The sequence below is a fragment of the Mangifera indica genome, chromosome 14, assembly GCF_011075055.1.
Source record: "Mangifera indica cultivar Alphonso chromosome 14, CATAS_Mindica_2.1, whole genome shotgun sequence".
NCBI classification, from domain to species: Eukaryota; Viridiplantae; Streptophyta; class Magnoliopsida; order Sapindales; family Anacardiaceae; genus Mangifera; species Mangifera indica.
Window position 1 is genome coordinate 2,386,675 of NC_058150.1, and position 16,804 is coordinate 2,403,478.

General features: G+C 34.9%; 3 protein-coding genes across 3 annotated transcripts; 1 reads left to right on the forward strand and 2 right to left on the reverse strand.

Annotated features, from left to right (window-relative positions):
- Positions 1–788: 788 nt before the first annotated feature.
- On the reverse strand, positions 789–6,127 carry LOC123196196 (phosphomevalonate kinase, peroxisomal). The gene is made up of 10 exons (XM_044610111.1): positions 5,935–6,127; positions 5,664–5,817; positions 5,160–5,257; positions 4,803–4,906; positions 4,658–4,710; positions 3,904–4,287; positions 3,402–3,506; positions 2,394–2,621; positions 1,589–1,711; positions 789–1,243 (listed from the first exon to the last, which is right to left on the reverse strand). The coding sequence occupies exons 1-10, from the start codon at positions 5,940–5,942 to the stop codon at positions 977–979; spliced, it is 1,524 nt and encodes a 507-aa protein (XP_044466046.1). The 5' UTR covers positions 5,943–6,127; the 3' UTR covers positions 789–976.
- A 1,157-nt stretch (positions 6,128–7,284) lies between these two features.
- Positions 7,285–10,925, reverse strand: LOC123196197 (protein AE7). Its single transcript, XM_044610113.1, has 6 exons — positions 10,736–10,925; positions 9,662–9,799; positions 9,264–9,369; positions 9,084–9,183; positions 7,975–8,020; positions 7,285–7,647 (listed from the first exon to the last, which is right to left on the reverse strand). The coding sequence occupies exons 2-6, from the start codon at positions 9,783–9,785 to the stop codon at positions 7,547–7,549; spliced, it is 477 nt and encodes a 158-aa protein (XP_044466048.1). The 5' UTR covers positions 9,786–9,799; positions 10,736–10,925; the 3' UTR covers positions 7,285–7,546.
- Positions 10,926–11,968: 1,043 nt separating this feature from the next.
- On the forward strand, positions 11,969–16,066 carry LOC123196700 (protein IWS1 homolog 1-like). The gene is made up of 11 exons (XM_044610786.1): positions 11,969–12,152; positions 12,262–12,742; positions 13,331–13,450; positions 13,669–13,889; positions 13,981–14,110; positions 14,212–14,274; positions 14,362–14,439; positions 14,794–14,885; positions 14,988–15,053; positions 15,167–15,353; positions 15,622–16,066. The coding sequence occupies exons 1-11, from the start codon at positions 12,133–12,135 to the stop codon at positions 15,718–15,720; spliced, it is 1,557 nt and encodes a 518-aa protein (XP_044466721.1). The 5' UTR covers positions 11,969–12,132; the 3' UTR covers positions 15,721–16,066.
- Positions 16,067–16,804: the final 738 nt, after the last annotated feature.

Genomic DNA, 16,804 nt, shown 5'->3' on the forward strand with positions numbered 1-16,804 from the left:
GGGTTGACAAGTGACAGCCTCATGGATTTCTCTTTTTTCTAGTGTTTCTGTGTTTGAAAAGTATAAACAACAAGATTGGACAACGTATGTAAAAGTATTAATGCCATTTGTATTTAGTTTTACCCAAACTCACTTTTGAGTGTAGAGATGATACAAAATTATAATAAATTATATCAAACAGGTTTGGATATAACACATCATACTTAAGTGTCAATTTGGGTTGAGACTTATCTCTTGATAAACCTTTATGCCAAGCAAACTTAACAAAACCTTAAGGTCCTAGGATCATATCTTATTGACCTTTTAACGGTTAACCCACAAGTTTTTTTAGATTGTTTATTAAATTACAATTTTTAATATTTAATTATTTATAATTTTTTAATAGATCATGCCGAGCTGCCTATAAGGTAAACACAATCCACTTTTTCTAGTATCAAGTTTATGTGAGTTGAGTCATAATATCTTTAATTTTGAATACTCAAATAAATGTTAAAATAACATATCATCATATAATTAAATTTTAATTTATCTATAATTCAAAATTTCTCACACCATTCAGAAAAATCCTCAATATTGGGGAGCCCACACTTTTATTAAATCCAGATAAGGAAAAAGATTTCTTTTGTGCATCATGTTGCGATAAAATGAATTGATGAGAAAGTGTGTTCTACAACTCATGCTGATGTGACATGTTCCCATTGGTTGATTGTATTGCAGCGAGATATACAAAAGACTTTCTCTGCAATCCATGCTATATGCCCATAAAGTTTAAGAAAATGGAATGAGGATTAACTAAAAACCCAATTTTATTGAACACTATTTTAGGGACTCACAACATGTATAACTAATTAAACTGCATGATAAAGGTTTCTCTATCTTTCAAACCCATTCACTGATAAATCAGTCCCCAAATTTTTCACACTAGATCTTAAGTTGATGTTTACAATTTATTGAAATATGAATGAACCATGTGGGTTTACTCGATGTGAGTTGAAGAAATGGCTGATGTAATTTCTTTGGTTCTCGGATCACTACTTTCTAAACAAACACCGCGAGGATCTTCTCTAACTAACAATGCCAGAACTTTCAGTAAGCTCCATGTTTTGGTCAAGTTACTGCCTGAATCCCCTAATGTAACAGCAAAAATAGCATCAAATCCACCTGCTCCAGGGACTCCAGCCAACAAAACTCCTTCCACGTTCAACGTAGCATTTAAAAGCTGAGTTTGTGATTCAGGTTCTATCTGCAATTTGAGAAAGTCAGGGAAAATATATGAGATTTCATGACAGACAGGATGGAGACCAATATTACAACTGCTTAAGCAAAATAAAAATCGCTGCATTTCCTAATTCATTTTCTATGAACGAAATTGACTTTGAAGATTGAGTTCAAAATTTCTTAGATGGCCTCGTTTAATATGTACTTGGTTGAGATGCATCTTGTAGGAATATATGAGAAGTATGGTGCTTGGAAGATAATCAAACCAGCCATTTTATAAGGAGAATAAAGGACAGAAAGTGAATCAAAGCAAAAACAGATTTTTTTTTTTACAATAAGAAAATGTTGTCTTTAAGGGAAAGTTACCCACCGGAACACCTGCAGCCTCACCCATCTGGCGCATATAATATCTGATCCCAAGCATAGCATCTCTTGCTCCTAGCAATGATTTAATAATAGCTTCCTTGCTTGGTTCAGTAGCTAGCTCCAACCACTGTCATCATAATGTGGGAAATCATCTCAAACATCAATAATCAGAAAAAAGGAGAAAAAAATAGAAGTATACGTTACAAGCATGAATATGAATATGAAAAACTTAAATATCTAAACTTGATAAAATAAATAAATCAAATAGTCTCAACAACTTCCACATTGCCAACCATGATAAAACCATGCCCCTGCTTTGGAAATTACAATTTTGAAATTGGATCTTCCAGCAGCACTTCTTTTTTTTTTTCAATAACTGCATTTCAAGGTACAAAGATGCACTGCTTTAGATGTGTAACTCTCTTTATCACGATAAGTTAAAAACAGCTTCACACTTCCAAGCAGAATCTATTGAATTGCCAATTAACATTCTCGGCTGATGAACAGGAGCAAATTCGAGTATAAAAATATAATTGGTGTACTACCAAAGAATAGGTTTGGCTTTCCTCCGATGTCATCTAACATGAGGACAAGTCAAAATTTCAAAGGAACTATAAAAAAATATTTGGAAGCATATGAAACATCTGCTCACTGGCACAACTGAAATGACAAAGTTCTTGAGAATAACTATATCCAAAATGTCCTATTAAATTTTTTGTGATTTATCTTGTTGTCCAAAAGTCACCAGGTAATATTTTAAATATCATGTCTTTGGAAAGTGCAGGCAAAAAAAACCCAATAACTATTACCTTCTCTGACTTGAGCTTGCTACAAGTCTCTATCGCACTTTTGTATGCTTCCCAATGTTCTTCTGCCAATTTGCTTAACATGCTGAGTTGTGTTTCAAGTAGTGAATTTGATTCTGACAATTTTCTCCATGTTTCCTGGGATTTCTCAGGGTCAGATTTTTGCCACTTTTTCACTGCACCAACCATTGAAGGTGTGGATGACCCACCAGTTCCTGGTTCTCCTAACAACTGGGAAAAGCCACAATCACAGTGGGCATTAAGTAACTGGTTAGGTAAAAAAATTCAAGCTTGCAAGCAAGATTCGAATATAAATCCCTCCTAGTCAAACCGGTTTTGATAAAATATTAAGCAATTATTAATCCCAAAAGCTCAAGCTGATAATTTGAAGCCCAAAAATAATATTTATTTTTGACAATGAGCATAATGTGGTTCCATGGTTTTCGAGAGCTAGGAAAAGAATCGCAACAAAAGGCGATTACTCTATTTCTTGCACAAAAGAAATAGTACATGCTTAAATCCAATAGAGTTGTTTTACTGACAGTATAAACCATTTTTTATACATTGATGCGTTGGTTTTCCCAAATCACAATAATATGCACTCTAAACTTCTGGAATAGCACCTAGTAAGCACAAGACTCTCTGAAGAAAGCCCTTTATATCATTGGCATGCTATTTATGAAAATTCCAATCCATCATAAAGAACAATGAATATTAAATGAACAAATAATGGGTTTTGGAATTCTCTGACGATATATGCAACAGAGAGGAGGAAAAAAAATGCAGGAAGGTTGACAATTTGACGCAAAAATTGAGAGGAGAAGAAACATTTCATGCCCTGCAGAACCAAAGAAACAAAATGTTCTATATGGAGAATACTTTATCATAAAAACATACTTATAAAAAGTAAATAGTGTTTTATACTAGATTCATATGCACATATGGAATTGACATGCAGGCACACACATATAATGAAATAAGTAGAATACTTAAAGACTTCAGCTTGCTTACAAGACTCATCAATGGTGGCAAGGAAAACTTAGTTCTCTCGTGATCCCAATTCCCTTTTAGGATATCAACAACAACATCCTCTAATGATGCTCCTCCAATGGCAGCCTGCAAAAATTCCAGAGGAAAAATAATTAAAATAACTCTAAAATTATTATCAAAAGAAAACTATCAGAATTCCCATGTATAATAAGATAAATTTCATTATTCACACAAATGGAGAAGCGATACTAAATGGAAGGAAAAGGGAAGCTAGTTCACCAGTATTTAATGTTCATATCTACACTTACATTTATCACCATTACAATGTAATTATGTAACAAAGCTAATAACCACCACTTTACTTAAAGCTCTGAGATCTTTATATAACAAAAAAATTTAGACAGAAACAATGTGTTCCACCATGACAAATAAAAGAATGAGACTGGTGATGATCATGATATCGATGATGATGTATTCTCGTGACACACACAAATGAGAGACAAACAGAGAAAAAGAAAGAGACCTGAGCAGAAGAAATCACTTCTGGTGAAAACCGAACATAACGCTGACTGCCGTAAACTGCAGAGCTGACATCAAACCCACTGCCAACCTTCCCTTGTGCGATACAGTGAGCAGTTTGAGCTATCATATGTACAACATCAAGATCAGCTGAATCCTTCTTTTCATTCTGTTTGTCATTGGAAAAGGAAAGATTAACCACTTCAAGGTAATGAAGTAAAGCAGAAACCACAGCAGTTGTCATTGCTGCCGATGAACCCAATCCAGTTTTCGCAACTTCAGGCTTGCAATTTTCCCTGTTTGAATCCTCTGCATTGAAGGTTATTGATGCAAAGGGTGGAAGTACAGCCAATGCTTCTGGTGTCAAAGGAAGCCCACGTGCTTCAATCTGTGAAAAGTGGTACATCCAAGTGGTAGCTTAAATAAAAATGTCGAGACAGAAATTCACTAACCAGAAACCTCCAAACACTGGAAGCAAGAAAACAGCTGGCAACCTTTCCTATATAAAATTTTTTGGCAACTTATTTGAAGAAAGCAAAATTGTTATATGTTGGTAAGCATCATATGGCATTACAAATCTGATACCAGAAACAGCAAGCAGAGAGTCCACAACAACCACTGTAAATGGCGGTCTAGCATAGCCAAAGAAATATGTGACAAGATAATCTTAAGAAAGGGACATATAATTGAGAGACAGATGTCACTAGAGCATTTTCATCTTTTAAGGAAATTAATGAAGCACTATTAAAGGTTGATACCTGATTCCGATATGAATAGAAGTCATTGCTACCTAAAACTGTGATATCAAGTCCTGCACAACTATGTAGTTCAGAACATTAGATTCTGTTCCAGAGTTTATTCAATGTTGATAGAATAGAGTAACACTGAAACATGAACCATTACCGTGCAAGAGTAGTTTGTTTAGTGCATCCTTCTTCTCAGATGTGGTATGAGCAGCAGCAACAGCATATTGAATTGCATATTCCACAAAAGGGTTTCGCAAATCACTAGAATTTTGAGCCAATAAAATCTAATCATGATCTCAAGAATTAATTCACAATTAGTTATTATAGAAAAATATTAAATTAAAAACAGGGCTACCTGGCCAAAAGGAATACACACAATGTTTTCACAAACCTTTAAACTTGTTAAAAATATATAAATGAGCAAGAAATAGTACGTATGTATAGATAAATACAATAGATTAAAGTAGGGAAAATCCCAGGGCAGACAAATAACAGAAAAAAAAATGAACTTTACCTTGAAGAGTCACTCTGAAGAACTAAATTCTTGAGTGACAACTTATATGTGCTTTCTCTGGAGAGCTGAGGTGATGTTAATTTGACATCAGTCCAAGCCTGAAAGGTTATATGGAACCCAAAATCAATTATTAGGCAACAATATCTCTTTACAACTTGCAGCTTATAAAGCATCAAATAATGTAGTTAGAAAAAATCCAATGTATTAAGGCAACAAGTAACACAACAATTATTGGATTTAGCCCCCCTAAGATTACAGTTTCGAATCTTAAAAAAACAAAGCATCCCCATAGATCAGTTAAATGGCCTAATAATCTAATTTCACAAAATAACATTCAGATCTTATACTATTATCGTATTTGAGCAAAACCCATATAGCTTCAATCTCTCCTGATTTATTAATGAACCTAACTCATATTTAAACAAGCGCTTACAACTAACAACAAAAACCACCGCAAAATAAGATTAACGAAAAAAAAAAAGAAATAATAATTTAAAGACGCACCCACGCCCAGCAATCAGGTTTGAGTTCGTAATAAAGCGGCTTTACAATGGCGTAAAATCGAGCATTTGTACTCAAAACAATTCCAGCATTAGGTCTCTCCAAGATGAGATAACCCCCAGTCATCAACACTTTCCCAGGAGCTGAAGCCACAACTCTGCAGAGTTTCACATTCATCACATCAAAATCCTCTAACCCAGTTCTAAAGTTTGAATATAAACGTATTAAAACAATTTAGATGATGCATATTAATTGATATCGAGAATGAACTTACTCCGCCATTGATCTTGCTGTGTGGCTCTGTCTCAGGAATCACAAAATGATCAAAGCCACCTCAAACTGAAAGTTTGTTAACAGAGTAAGTTTAAGGTAGTGTCTGAGCCGATTCGCAGTCTTAAACAGTACCCAAACACAACGACACCCAAAGCACACGCGCAGCGCAGTCGTGAACTCTCGAAAGTCACTCGCTCTGGTTCGGTATTTCATGTCTAGTCTTCTGTTTTTTAGCCCCACTAATTTTAGAAACTGTCAGTGACACCCAGTCGTGTTTCTTATCCGCTAAACTGCGAGGGTATTAGTGATAGTTTTTTAAACAGCTGGGGGTCTTTGTATTATCAAAAGACTTAGGGTTAACATTTACTCATGTTAATTAAGTGACGGAGAAAAGCCCCGAAAGAATTTTATTTACATACAAGATTGTATTTTATTATGATGCTCATTAATGTTATTTACCATGTTATTCCCATTTTTGGCCTGTTGTCTTCAGTCAGCTCAATGCGCATTCCGCACAATCCATCAAGAAAAAGTAGCCAAAAGATACAGTATTAAAATCAAAAGGGACTAGTTTTGAATACTTACAAGGGGCGAATGAATAAATAAATAAATGTTTAGAGAGTTGTTAGTTAAGCGTTGAAAGTTGAGGAACTACGAATAGACATGTCAATGGTCAATCCATTGTAGGCCCCTTTTTGGATAGGGTCTGTAAAATTTGATACGACACGTTAAAATATAATAAATAATTAAAATTAATTAAAAATTTAAAAATATAATTTTGTAAACTGGTCTACAGGAAGACATGGATTGGTTCATTAAAGGCGCACAAAAGAACCTTCCAAAAGATCTTAGAATGTGTCACGGGTCTACCCATGTTTGTAAGCCGATCCAACCCGCAAAACCCAGTAATTGACAGGCTTTGATATGACACAGTTTATGGCACGACATACCACACCAGATTCAACCAACAAGACCAAGTAACTCGGTGTCTGAGTAAAAATAATCATATATTGTTATAAATATAAGACTAAGTTTATTATTTTAATTTTTGTCATCACATTGATTTGCTTCTTAGGAAGCTTTTCGTATCTGTTCTATCATTAATAAAATGGTTTGGGGGTTTACTTCCTTAATGGTAGACAGGGAAACTTCTACAGATAGTAAACAATAATAATTAAAAAAAGGAATTTCTTATTCAAACTTTAGTATTAAAACTGTTATTACATAAGATAAATATAAGAAGTCAAATCTATGAAAAATCAATTAATAGACAGGAAATACATAAAATGTCTAACTACAATCTATGAAAAAATATTACACTGTAATTACTAGTAAAGAAAATATGTAGAAATGAAAGGCAAATCTCAACAACATATGCTTATTAATGTATATGTATCATAGTAATTACAACCAAGCAAATAGTCAAAGTTGGATGAGATGCTGAAACTATTTAACCCTTAAATAATTCCTACCTATAATTATAGGAGACGTAATAAAATCCGGATACGAGTAAAGATCGATGTTGTACATTGGTTACCAGAACCACAGAGGAGTCGAAACCTTCTATTGCTGGGCAGAAATACATTCAACCATATGTTGGGGCTAAGCACTCGTCAACCATATGTTGGGGCTAAGCACTCGTCAACCATATCCACGAGGTTTGGATTTTCCAGTGCTGCTGCCACTCGTTCTTTGTCGTTCAGTTGTTTATTTACTGCATTAGAAAGGAAAATTCTCCATGAATGCCATGACATAATTTATGTAAGGTTTCTTAGAGTTAAAGCTTTAAAGCATATCCAAGAAGTGCTGCTATAAGACCCCATCAAACTTGTATGTGAAAATGGATGGTAAGTGAGAACAGTGATCAAGGCCAGTGGATTCACCGCCAATAAGCTTTACATGTAACTGGAATCATAAGTCACTATTCAACTCCACATTAGCATCATACGGGTGTGTGCCACAAACAAAAGCAGTAATGCTTTTCAGCAGCCAATCCAAATGAAGAAAGAAAAACAGAGGCAAAGAGAAAGTATGTAAGTACCTGCTGCTTCTGTTGCATGAGTTCCGGGTGCCACTCTTATATCCACCTATTAACAATAACTATGAACAATTAGGAAGTGAAGTGATGGTAGGAAAGAGGGTGATGAGATGCATGTAAGACAATCAATGTGAAGACCAGCTTAAAAATCAAGATTTTCAAAACTAAAAACGTTGTAAATTTCATCCATAAAGAACAACAAATAGAAACTTACCACTATAACATGACAAAACAAGGGATATTGTAACAACAGGGCTAGTGGCACAGACAAAAGTATGTGGAAACTTCATCCTCATGAATCACTTGACAATGATTATAGCAAGTAAACTCCAATCATTCTGCATACACTAGAAATATAATTTTTTTGGAATCCACTAAAAACGTAAACATCGGTACTCATTAATTGGTGATCCGTGTCTTCCTACATATATAGCATTGTGCACCAACAATGCCCTTGAAGGAGAAACCAAACAACCAATCATGAGAAAGACAAGAGAGAAGAGCTTCATTGAAAAAGTTGACAAACAGGTACTACGGGTTCATAATATCAAGTTTATTTTTATTTTTGTACGAAACAAAAAGGAGTATTGATATTACAAAGAAGTAAAACAGATATTGGGCCAAGTATCCTTTAAAAGAACAAAGCCAATCTGGTATCAGAGTTGAAGGGTTTACAAAGGCTATCATGAATGTGTATAATCTGTATGAAAAGAAGAAACCAAAAAGAAAGATTACTACAGCCCATCCCCAATAACACAACAAAAATACCATGAATCTACATGATAATGGTTTTTTTTTGTTTTAGAAAACCCATATTTTGGTTGTCCAGAGATAGGTCCACTTTCCAAGCCAGACAACAATAAAAAAGGAAACAAAGCCTACTAAAAGAAACAAACTTACCTCAAATTAGTATTATATAAAATATCAAGAGATATCAAACAACATATAACATAATGACAAAGCGGCACTAGAATATACTGGCCCCACTAATCCAACAATCATCCCAAGAACTCTACAAAACCACTCGATTCATTAGGCTTCCATTGATCTAATATGTAGTAATCGTGCACTGCAAATAAAATTAAATGGAAACCTGTCAGCCAAATTAATACCTTGTAACGTGAAGGAAGACTCCTCATAAGTTTCACCCGCAAGCACAGACCAATAACGGTTGCCATACTGCAGTGTTCAACTGTTGGAGTGAAAGTGACCCTGAATGAGAATATATTCATTAAATTTTCAAACATAACTTGAATATGAGATTAATGAACATGGTTAAGATAATATTTTACCTTACATAGCTATGCTCATCATCTACCTCAATTGCATCTTCTGTAATTACTTTGAGCTCTTCCAATGAGTATGGGTGCTCTGGATCTTTTATATCTCTTACATGATGTAAAAATGTTAAGAAAATAAATAAATATATAACCATCATACAATTTTATTCAGAAATCATTGATCCCTTTTAAAATTATTCTAGTTCATAAATAATTGATACTATAAAAAAAAGACAAAATGTCAAAAAACAATCATGCTACAACAAATTGTTACTGCATTTAGCAGTCAGCAAAATACATATTTGCAATAGATGATGATTCCATAGGAACCACAAAAAACTTATCTCAGTTATCATAAGCAATGTGAGATTTACCGCTGGCATCAAATTTAACCAAGCCAAAAAGGATATCAAATATTTCTTGTTGGTCAATTGGCTCAACAGCATACTCATCTGCATTACCAATGAAACTTCGAACCCGTCGTTCTTTCTTTCCATACACTGTTGGATTTGCATTTATCAAGCCAGATACCATCTTTACTGCTGCAACTGAAATAGATTAAGAAACAGCAAACTCCTTTGCAGTCAAACCATATATATATATATCCTTCGTTATTATAGGCATAACAAAAAAGGGTAAATTCAAATTTCAACTAAAACAACCTGTAAACACCTCAACTTTTTAAGCACACCAGACACTAGGAACTATACAGTAATATGCAAATGTATTTGCTTCCACATATTACCATTAAACTGCTAACATATATTTCATACATCCACAAAGCAAAACAAGACAAAATAATAATAATAATAATCCAGGAGACTGCCTTCACTAATTATTCAAGGAGACCTCTTGTAAAAGTTAACTAGTCACATTATTACTACCTTGCACTAAAGTTTCTTTAATCTTAGCAGTTAGCATGCTATTAACCTCATATGTTAGGTTAACTTCAAGGCAACTCTGTCAAACCATCAACTGCATACGTTAGGGTCTAATATTCACAGCAGGAAAAAATTTCCAGCAGCCACAGGCCATAAAATAATCTGTAGTTCTCAACCACTGGATTTTGATTACAAAGAAAGATTTTAAACCGATTTTGAGGCCTTTTAAGCTCCAAAACGAGGGGAACAAACGTCCTATGTTGTCTAGTAATGTGCAACAAAAAAGGTTTGGATTCCTACACTATTCAAAAGAAAAAGATAATTTAATTATAAAACCTGTAGATTTTTGTTACGAGTCATTTTAACATACAAAGATGAACTTTTCCGCATCGTGATGCCGAGAGAGAAATAGAAAATGAATATAACATAAAGCCACTGGTTAGGGTTTGAATTAAAATTTAAGTAAATTATATAAACTACTTCAATCAACAAAAAGAATTATAATCAAAATAAAATTATCAGCGGGAAGAAAAAATAAACAAGCAAACAACCACAGAAACGAAATTTAGAAAATTACAATAAGAAAAAAAAAGAAGAAGACACCTCGTAAGGGAGATAAGAGCAGAAGAAGACGATCGACAATTGAAACAAAAACAAATTGGGGCAAGTTGTTTTTGGCGAAGGATAGATTGGGTCAAGTACGGCTGATTAATCTAACAAAAATCTTTGAGCAAATTTATGAGTATGATGGGCTTTTCTTTGGGCCATCGTCATGTATTCCTGGATCCGGCCTCCGATAACGACGGGACGGACCACAGGAGTTCGTTTTAATTAAAGATCATGCATTATTCAATATTATCAACTTCTTTAAAGAATGGGAGAAGGACTATTTCCCACCCAACTTTTGATGCATTCTCAAATTGGCACCCACAACAGATGAAAATCCATTTTCCCACCCGTGAGCTGTTAAAATGGATGATCTCTGTTTGCATAAGGGTAAAATGTCTATTTTACCCTTGTTAGATGAAATGACAAAAATACCCCTCAATTTAATTTCTCAAATTAATGTGAGAGTTTTACCATTCACCCCCTTAGATTTTAGAAACTAATATTTTCACCCCATGGCAAATGACAAAATACCCCTCAACTTTAAAAACTAACATTTTCACCCCCAAACCTAGGGTTTCCATATTTTTCAAAATATAGCCGCCCCCCATAACTTTCAAAACTAGCATTTCACCCCCATTCTTCAACTTCATCTCCTGACGTCTTCTCCGGCGTCATTACCGGCCTCCTCCTTCTCCTGGTGCGACGGCGGTGGTGCGACAAAGAGACGAAGATCTCTTCGTCGCTCGTCGTCCAGGTCTCTCTTCTTCTCTCTTCGTCTCTCGTCGCATCTGGAAGACGTGACGACGAAGGACGACGAAGCGTCGTCCTTCGTCTGTTCTTCCAGATCTGGACGACGCTTCGTCGTCCAGATCTGGGGGAAGAAGGGTCGTCCTTCGTAGTCGGAGATGGGAGATCGGTCGAATGCGTCGGCCGTCGATGGTGGCCAGAGAAGGAGCAAACCCTAGGGGTGAAATCTAAACTTTTTAAATTTTGAGGATGGGTTAGTTATTAGTTTTTAAAACCTGGAGGGGGGAAACGGTAAAATTTAAAAGTTTTAAAGTTTTAAATAGCAAATGACGATTTTGCCCCTGTCCCTAACTGAAAAATTGGACTGCAGTTTGGTCACGGGTGGGAAAACTGGATTTTCATCTGCCGTGGGTGCCAATTTGAGAATGCATCAAAAGTTGGGTGGGAAATAGTCCTTCTCCCTATTGGAGATATCAGGAAGTTCAGGTAAGCCTTCCCGTACAGGATCAAGGCCCAATCCCCTTCGCTCTGGGACTACACAAACAAACAAACGTAATACGAGACCGCCAAAGCTTAGCGCTTTCATAAATCTACACATATTGATCAATCGATACTGCCATCTTCTTAAGCAATTCATCACCGCAATGGGTTACGAAGACGATCCGTAAGTTTTCTCAATACCATGTTTTTCTTTTCTTTTTTCTTTTGGTCTTCATGTTGAAAGCTAGGGTTTCTTTGAGTGATGAATTGATTGAATTGAATTGGACGCGTAGTTATCGTGACGAGGATGGAGAGCCATTGATGGACTATGACGACATGCAATCGGACCGGGAGCCATCTCCCGAGCCTCATCAAAACGACATCCTCGATGATTTGGAAGACGACATCGGGGACTTCCCCGAGAGGGAGCGGTCGCAGACTCCTGTTTACGATAACGAAAAATCGAAACCGAGGAAGAGGTTGGTGAAAAAGGTGGGATCGATTCCCAGGAGTGGTACGCCTAATTTGGTTGATGAGAATGACGATGATGAGGATAACTTTATCGGGGATGATTTTGGGAGGGAGATGGAGGAGAGGAAGAGGAAGAAGTGGGGGAAGGAAGTAAAGGAGAGTAGTAAAAGAGTAAAGGTGGATAAGGAGAGGAGATTGGGGAAGGCCAGTGGGTCTAAATCTGGTAAGAAGGGAAATATGAAAGATAGTGATAAAATGCTCAATGAGATGTGGAACGCTGTTGCACCGCCTGGAGATTCTGAGGTTTCTTGTTTTTTTTCTTTCTTTATGATGATTTTGGTTCATATTTTGCTGGTTTGTTGTGTTATTAGTTCTTTTCCAGACGGTTGTTTGATTGGTTTGTAGCGTTTGCTTTTTGGTTTCTCTTTGTTGCTGGGATGTTTGCATGTTAGTATAGTTGAAATTTTGTAACTTTGATCGGGTTTTATAGTGGAGTCATTGTGTTTTGGCTGTGAATATTTTTATTTTTTTATGTTTTTTCGTTTGGTCATGCTTCAGTTATTTGACTAAGTGTTAGTGATTTAGCTAATTTGCTTTCTCATTGTTACTATAAAATTTATGTACGCGCATCAGTTAGTGTTGATTTTGGTTATCTTTATGTGGTTCTTATGTGTTCTGTCATGTTGGGATTTTTATTTGCCTGGTTGATTAAGGTTTTGACTTTTTGTTGGTGAAATTTTGTTTTAATTTATCCCAGTGATCTTCTTCTTGTAGCTCTACTTTATTCTTCTTCATTTCACAATTTAGTCTTGTATTTATATGTTTTGTCAGTAGTTAGAGGTCTTGATTTGTTGATGAAGTTTGTAATTGTATATGTCTTAAATGTGATAGGATGATCAGGAAGGTGTTAGGACGGTGGATGATGATAATTTCATTGATGACAGTGGTGTTGACCCTAGTGACAGGTATGGAAGTGACAATGAAATGCGCTTTGCTCATGATGCTCCTCAGGTAAATGCCTCATCCTTTTATACGTTTAATTTATCCCAATTTTACGTTTATGCAACTCTGTTATTATTTGTTAGTTTCTTTCATCAATGAATCTTTTGGCATAGCTATCTAGAAAGCTTGAGAGGTTTATGTACTGATATTATGTGTTGCTGAATTAATATTGCTTAAAACGCGGGTGTCATATATAAGTTTTATGTACAATGATCTGACTTTGCCAGGCAGAGGAGGGTGATGAGGATGAGGAAATCAATGAGCTCTTCAAGATGGGCAAAAAGAAGAAAAAGAATGAGAAAAGTCCTGCACAAATTGCATTGCTAGTTGAGAATGTCATGGCTGAGCTTGAGGTCACTGCTGAAGAAGATGCTGAACTTAATAGACAGAATAAACCTGCTATTAATAAACTCAAGAAGTTGTCTCTTCTTATTGAGGTTCTCTCAAAGTAAGCTGATTACCTGCATTCCATTTTCAGTGTGCTTCTATTTTATTTGCAATAATTCTTATATTTTTTCTTGTCTTTGCTCTTGATGCAGGAAGCAGCTTCAACAAGAATTTTTAGACCATGGAGTGCTGACTCTGTTAAAGAATTGGCTTGAACCCCTTCCAGATGGGAGTTTACCAAATATAAACATCCGTGCAGCTATTCTGAAGATTTTGACTGATGTATGAACTTGTTTATTCTCATTTATCTCTTTACTTATGGTCATTGCTTCCAAACAAATTTTATGTTTATTTAGACCCTGAATTTTACTTTTTTCATGCAGTTTCCAATTGATCTGGAGCAGTATGATAGAAGGGAGCAATTGAAGAAAAGCGGTCTTGGAAAGGTGTATGATTATTTCATCAAAAAAATGCAGTTTTCTGTTTGGCACTGGGAGTATCAATTTGGGTTGATTTGATCTTTTCCTTTACAGGTTATCATGTTTTTATCAAAATCTGATGAGGAAACCACATCAAACAGAAAGCTTGCGAAGGATCTCGTTGACAAATGGGTAATGCCTGTCTTGGTCTTTATTGTTGCCTAAACTTTACATTTTACTGTTGTGTATCTAAGTTCAGGATTCTCTTCTCTGAATCTTAGAAACAAGTTTTACGTGGCATGACGAGAAAATTAGTGTTTTGTTTTAATTTTCTGTTTTATGCCCCTGTAGTTTCTTTTCCTTTGTGGATTTTCTTGTGTTTAAAATTTTGATTTGTACTGCAGTTTCATTCTCAACTTTATTTTTGTTTGTGTTTGCTCTTTTAATTATGTATTTGGGACATACTTTTCAATTCTAGAAAATCTGTGTATGAAACTGTTTTACGTATACAGATATTGACTTTTTTGTGGTTTGAAATGCATACAGAGTCGACCCATATTTAATAAGAGCACAAGGTTTGAGGACATGAAAAATGTTGATGATGACAGGGTTCCTTTTCGAAGGCCATCTGTTAAAAAGTAATCTATATTACTGTTATTTGGTGGTTCTCATGTGCTTGCATAGGTTTTCCATATTTCTGATTCATTAATGTATTATTATTTTTTAATATTTTTATATAGGCCTACAAATAAATCTGCAGCAATGGAATCTAGAGATGGTGATTTTGATGATTTGGTTATATCTAGGTAAGATGTGATGAGAGATTTCATCTGTTTGCATATGGTCTTATATTTTCTGGGAAATATTGCTTCCAATTTCAAATTGTTTCACATGCCAATTTTTTGCATATACAATTCAGGGACCGCAAATCTGGTCAATCATCTTCTGGGCAACAAGCTTCAAGGCAAGACTCAGCCACAAGGCAACATGCATCGAGACCAGAAGCAACCCCATTGGATTTTGTGGTGCGTCCCCAATCTAAAATTGATCCAGAAGAAATTAGAGCCCGTGCTAAACAAGTTATGCACGACCAACGCCGAATGAAGGTTAGTCGAGATGTTAATTTTTCATTCAAGTTTGCTGCTTTGGTCTGGTACAAAAAATGTACTAAATTTTGTATAAGCATTCTTGCGGTGAACTTGTTTAAAATTTTTGCTCTTACTCAGTGAAGCCTTTGAAATTCTGTCTATGTTTCACCTCTGCTCTTTTAGAACTTAGTCACTTATGCGCTTTAAGAAAGTTCTGACGACTGAAAAATTGATATTGTTTAGAGATTGCATAGTTTCTAACTTAAATGTTTAACCGGGATGGCAGATGAATAAGAAGTTGCAGCAGTTGAAGGCGCCCAAAAAGAAGCAAATGCAAGCTACCAAACTTAGCGTGGAGGGTCGAGGCATGCTCAAATACTTGTGAGCTGGGAAACAAGTGTGCATCATAAGCAAGTTACAGTACTACCAACGTGAGCTGATGGGCTGAAAATACTTTACTGTCTTGCACTTTGGAAGATATTCTGGTGAGCAGGTTGCCTACTTCAAGGAGCTTTGTCAGAAGAAGGTTTGAAAGCTCAATTGTAATGGATGATAATGATCAGGTTGGTTGATTTATATAAAAGCCTTTTCAGCTTAATGGCGCCTTTGTGATGAATTAGTGATCACAGCATGGTTGAATCCTATGGATTGAATGTATCCTGAATTCTGTTTCGGATTTGAATGTTAAAAGCCTTTGATATTTATTCAGAATTATTGTTTTTAAAGATTCATATTGATCTCAAATTCGGAGAGTGATTATTTTCTTGGTTTGAGCACCATTGATTTTGATTGTGGCATGTAGCAATAGCAGCAGTGACAGTAAATGACATTGTTTAGAGTAAAGATTAGGCAGTATTTTTTGGTGTCACAAGAGATAGTATAAAACAAAATTATGTGAACAAATTATGAGCACAAATGATGATATTTTATTATATGATTGGATGATTTTGAATAAAAGATAAAACAATATTTAATTATATGTCATTATTTTTACGAATAATATTAGTCAATTAAAATTTGTACAATATTTTCGGACTATATTGCTTCTATAAATAAATAAAACTTAAAAGTTTTCGGAAGTTATCGTTTCAGTAATTTGTCAAATTTTTTTCTATCTGTTAGCGTGTCTCATGACAATTTAAAAAATAATAGATACGTTGTGTAAATATTATGTTATAAACTATTAATGTTATGAATTTTTTTTAAATATAGGAGTTAAATATGAGTTTTTTTTTTTTTAAATAGGGAAATATTCATCTATATTTAATAAGTTTTATAAGATAATATTTACACCTTTACAATATTATTTATAGTTTCCTTTGACTTATCTTATTATGGAATTTTAAAACCTCAAGGATAAAATGATAGTTAATACATCCCTATCATAGTATTTAGATAAAATAATATAAATACTTTTTAAATGTTAAAACTGGTAATTATCTTTAACATATAGATGGAAAAATGATTTT

What these genes read in the sequence shown, in the direction of transcription:
- LOC123196196 (XM_044610111.1), bottom strand. An exon ending in AAACAAACTACTCTTGCACG is followed by an intron (nt 4,711 to 4,802) that starts GTAATGGTTCAT and finishes ATAGTTGTGCAG; the next exon opens with GACTTGATATCACAGTTTTA. An exon ending in TCTATTCATATCGGAATCAG is followed by an intron (nt 4,288 to 4,657) that starts GTATCAACCTTT and finishes CACTTTTCACAG; the next exon opens with ATTGAAGCACGTGGGCTTCC.
- LOC123196197 (XM_044610113.1), bottom strand. Translation starts at nt 9,785, where the DNA reads ATGGTATCTGGCTTGATAAATGCAAATCCAACAGTGTATGGAAAGAAA. An exon ending in TGACCAACAAGAAATATTTG is followed by an intron (nt 9,370 to 9,661) that starts ATATCCTTTTTG and finishes TAACATTTTTAC; the next exon opens with ATCATGTAAGAGATATAAAA. An exon ending in TCATGCAACAGAAGCAGCAG is followed by an intron (nt 7,648 to 7,974) that starts GTACTTACATAC and finishes TTTCTAATGCAG; the next exon opens with TAAATAAACAACTGAACGAC.
- LOC123196700 (XM_044610786.1), top strand. Translation starts at nt 12,133, where the DNA reads ATGGGTTACGAAGACGATCC. An exon ending in GATGATTTGGTTATATCTAG is followed by an intron (nt 15,054 to 15,166) that starts GTAAGATGTGAT and finishes TATACAATTCAG; the next exon opens with GGACCGCAAATCTGGTCAAT. An exon ending in ACGACCAACGCCGAATGAAG is followed by an intron (nt 15,354 to 15,621) that starts GTTAGTCGAGAT and finishes CCGGGATGGCAG; the next exon opens with ATGAATAAGAAGTTGCAGCA.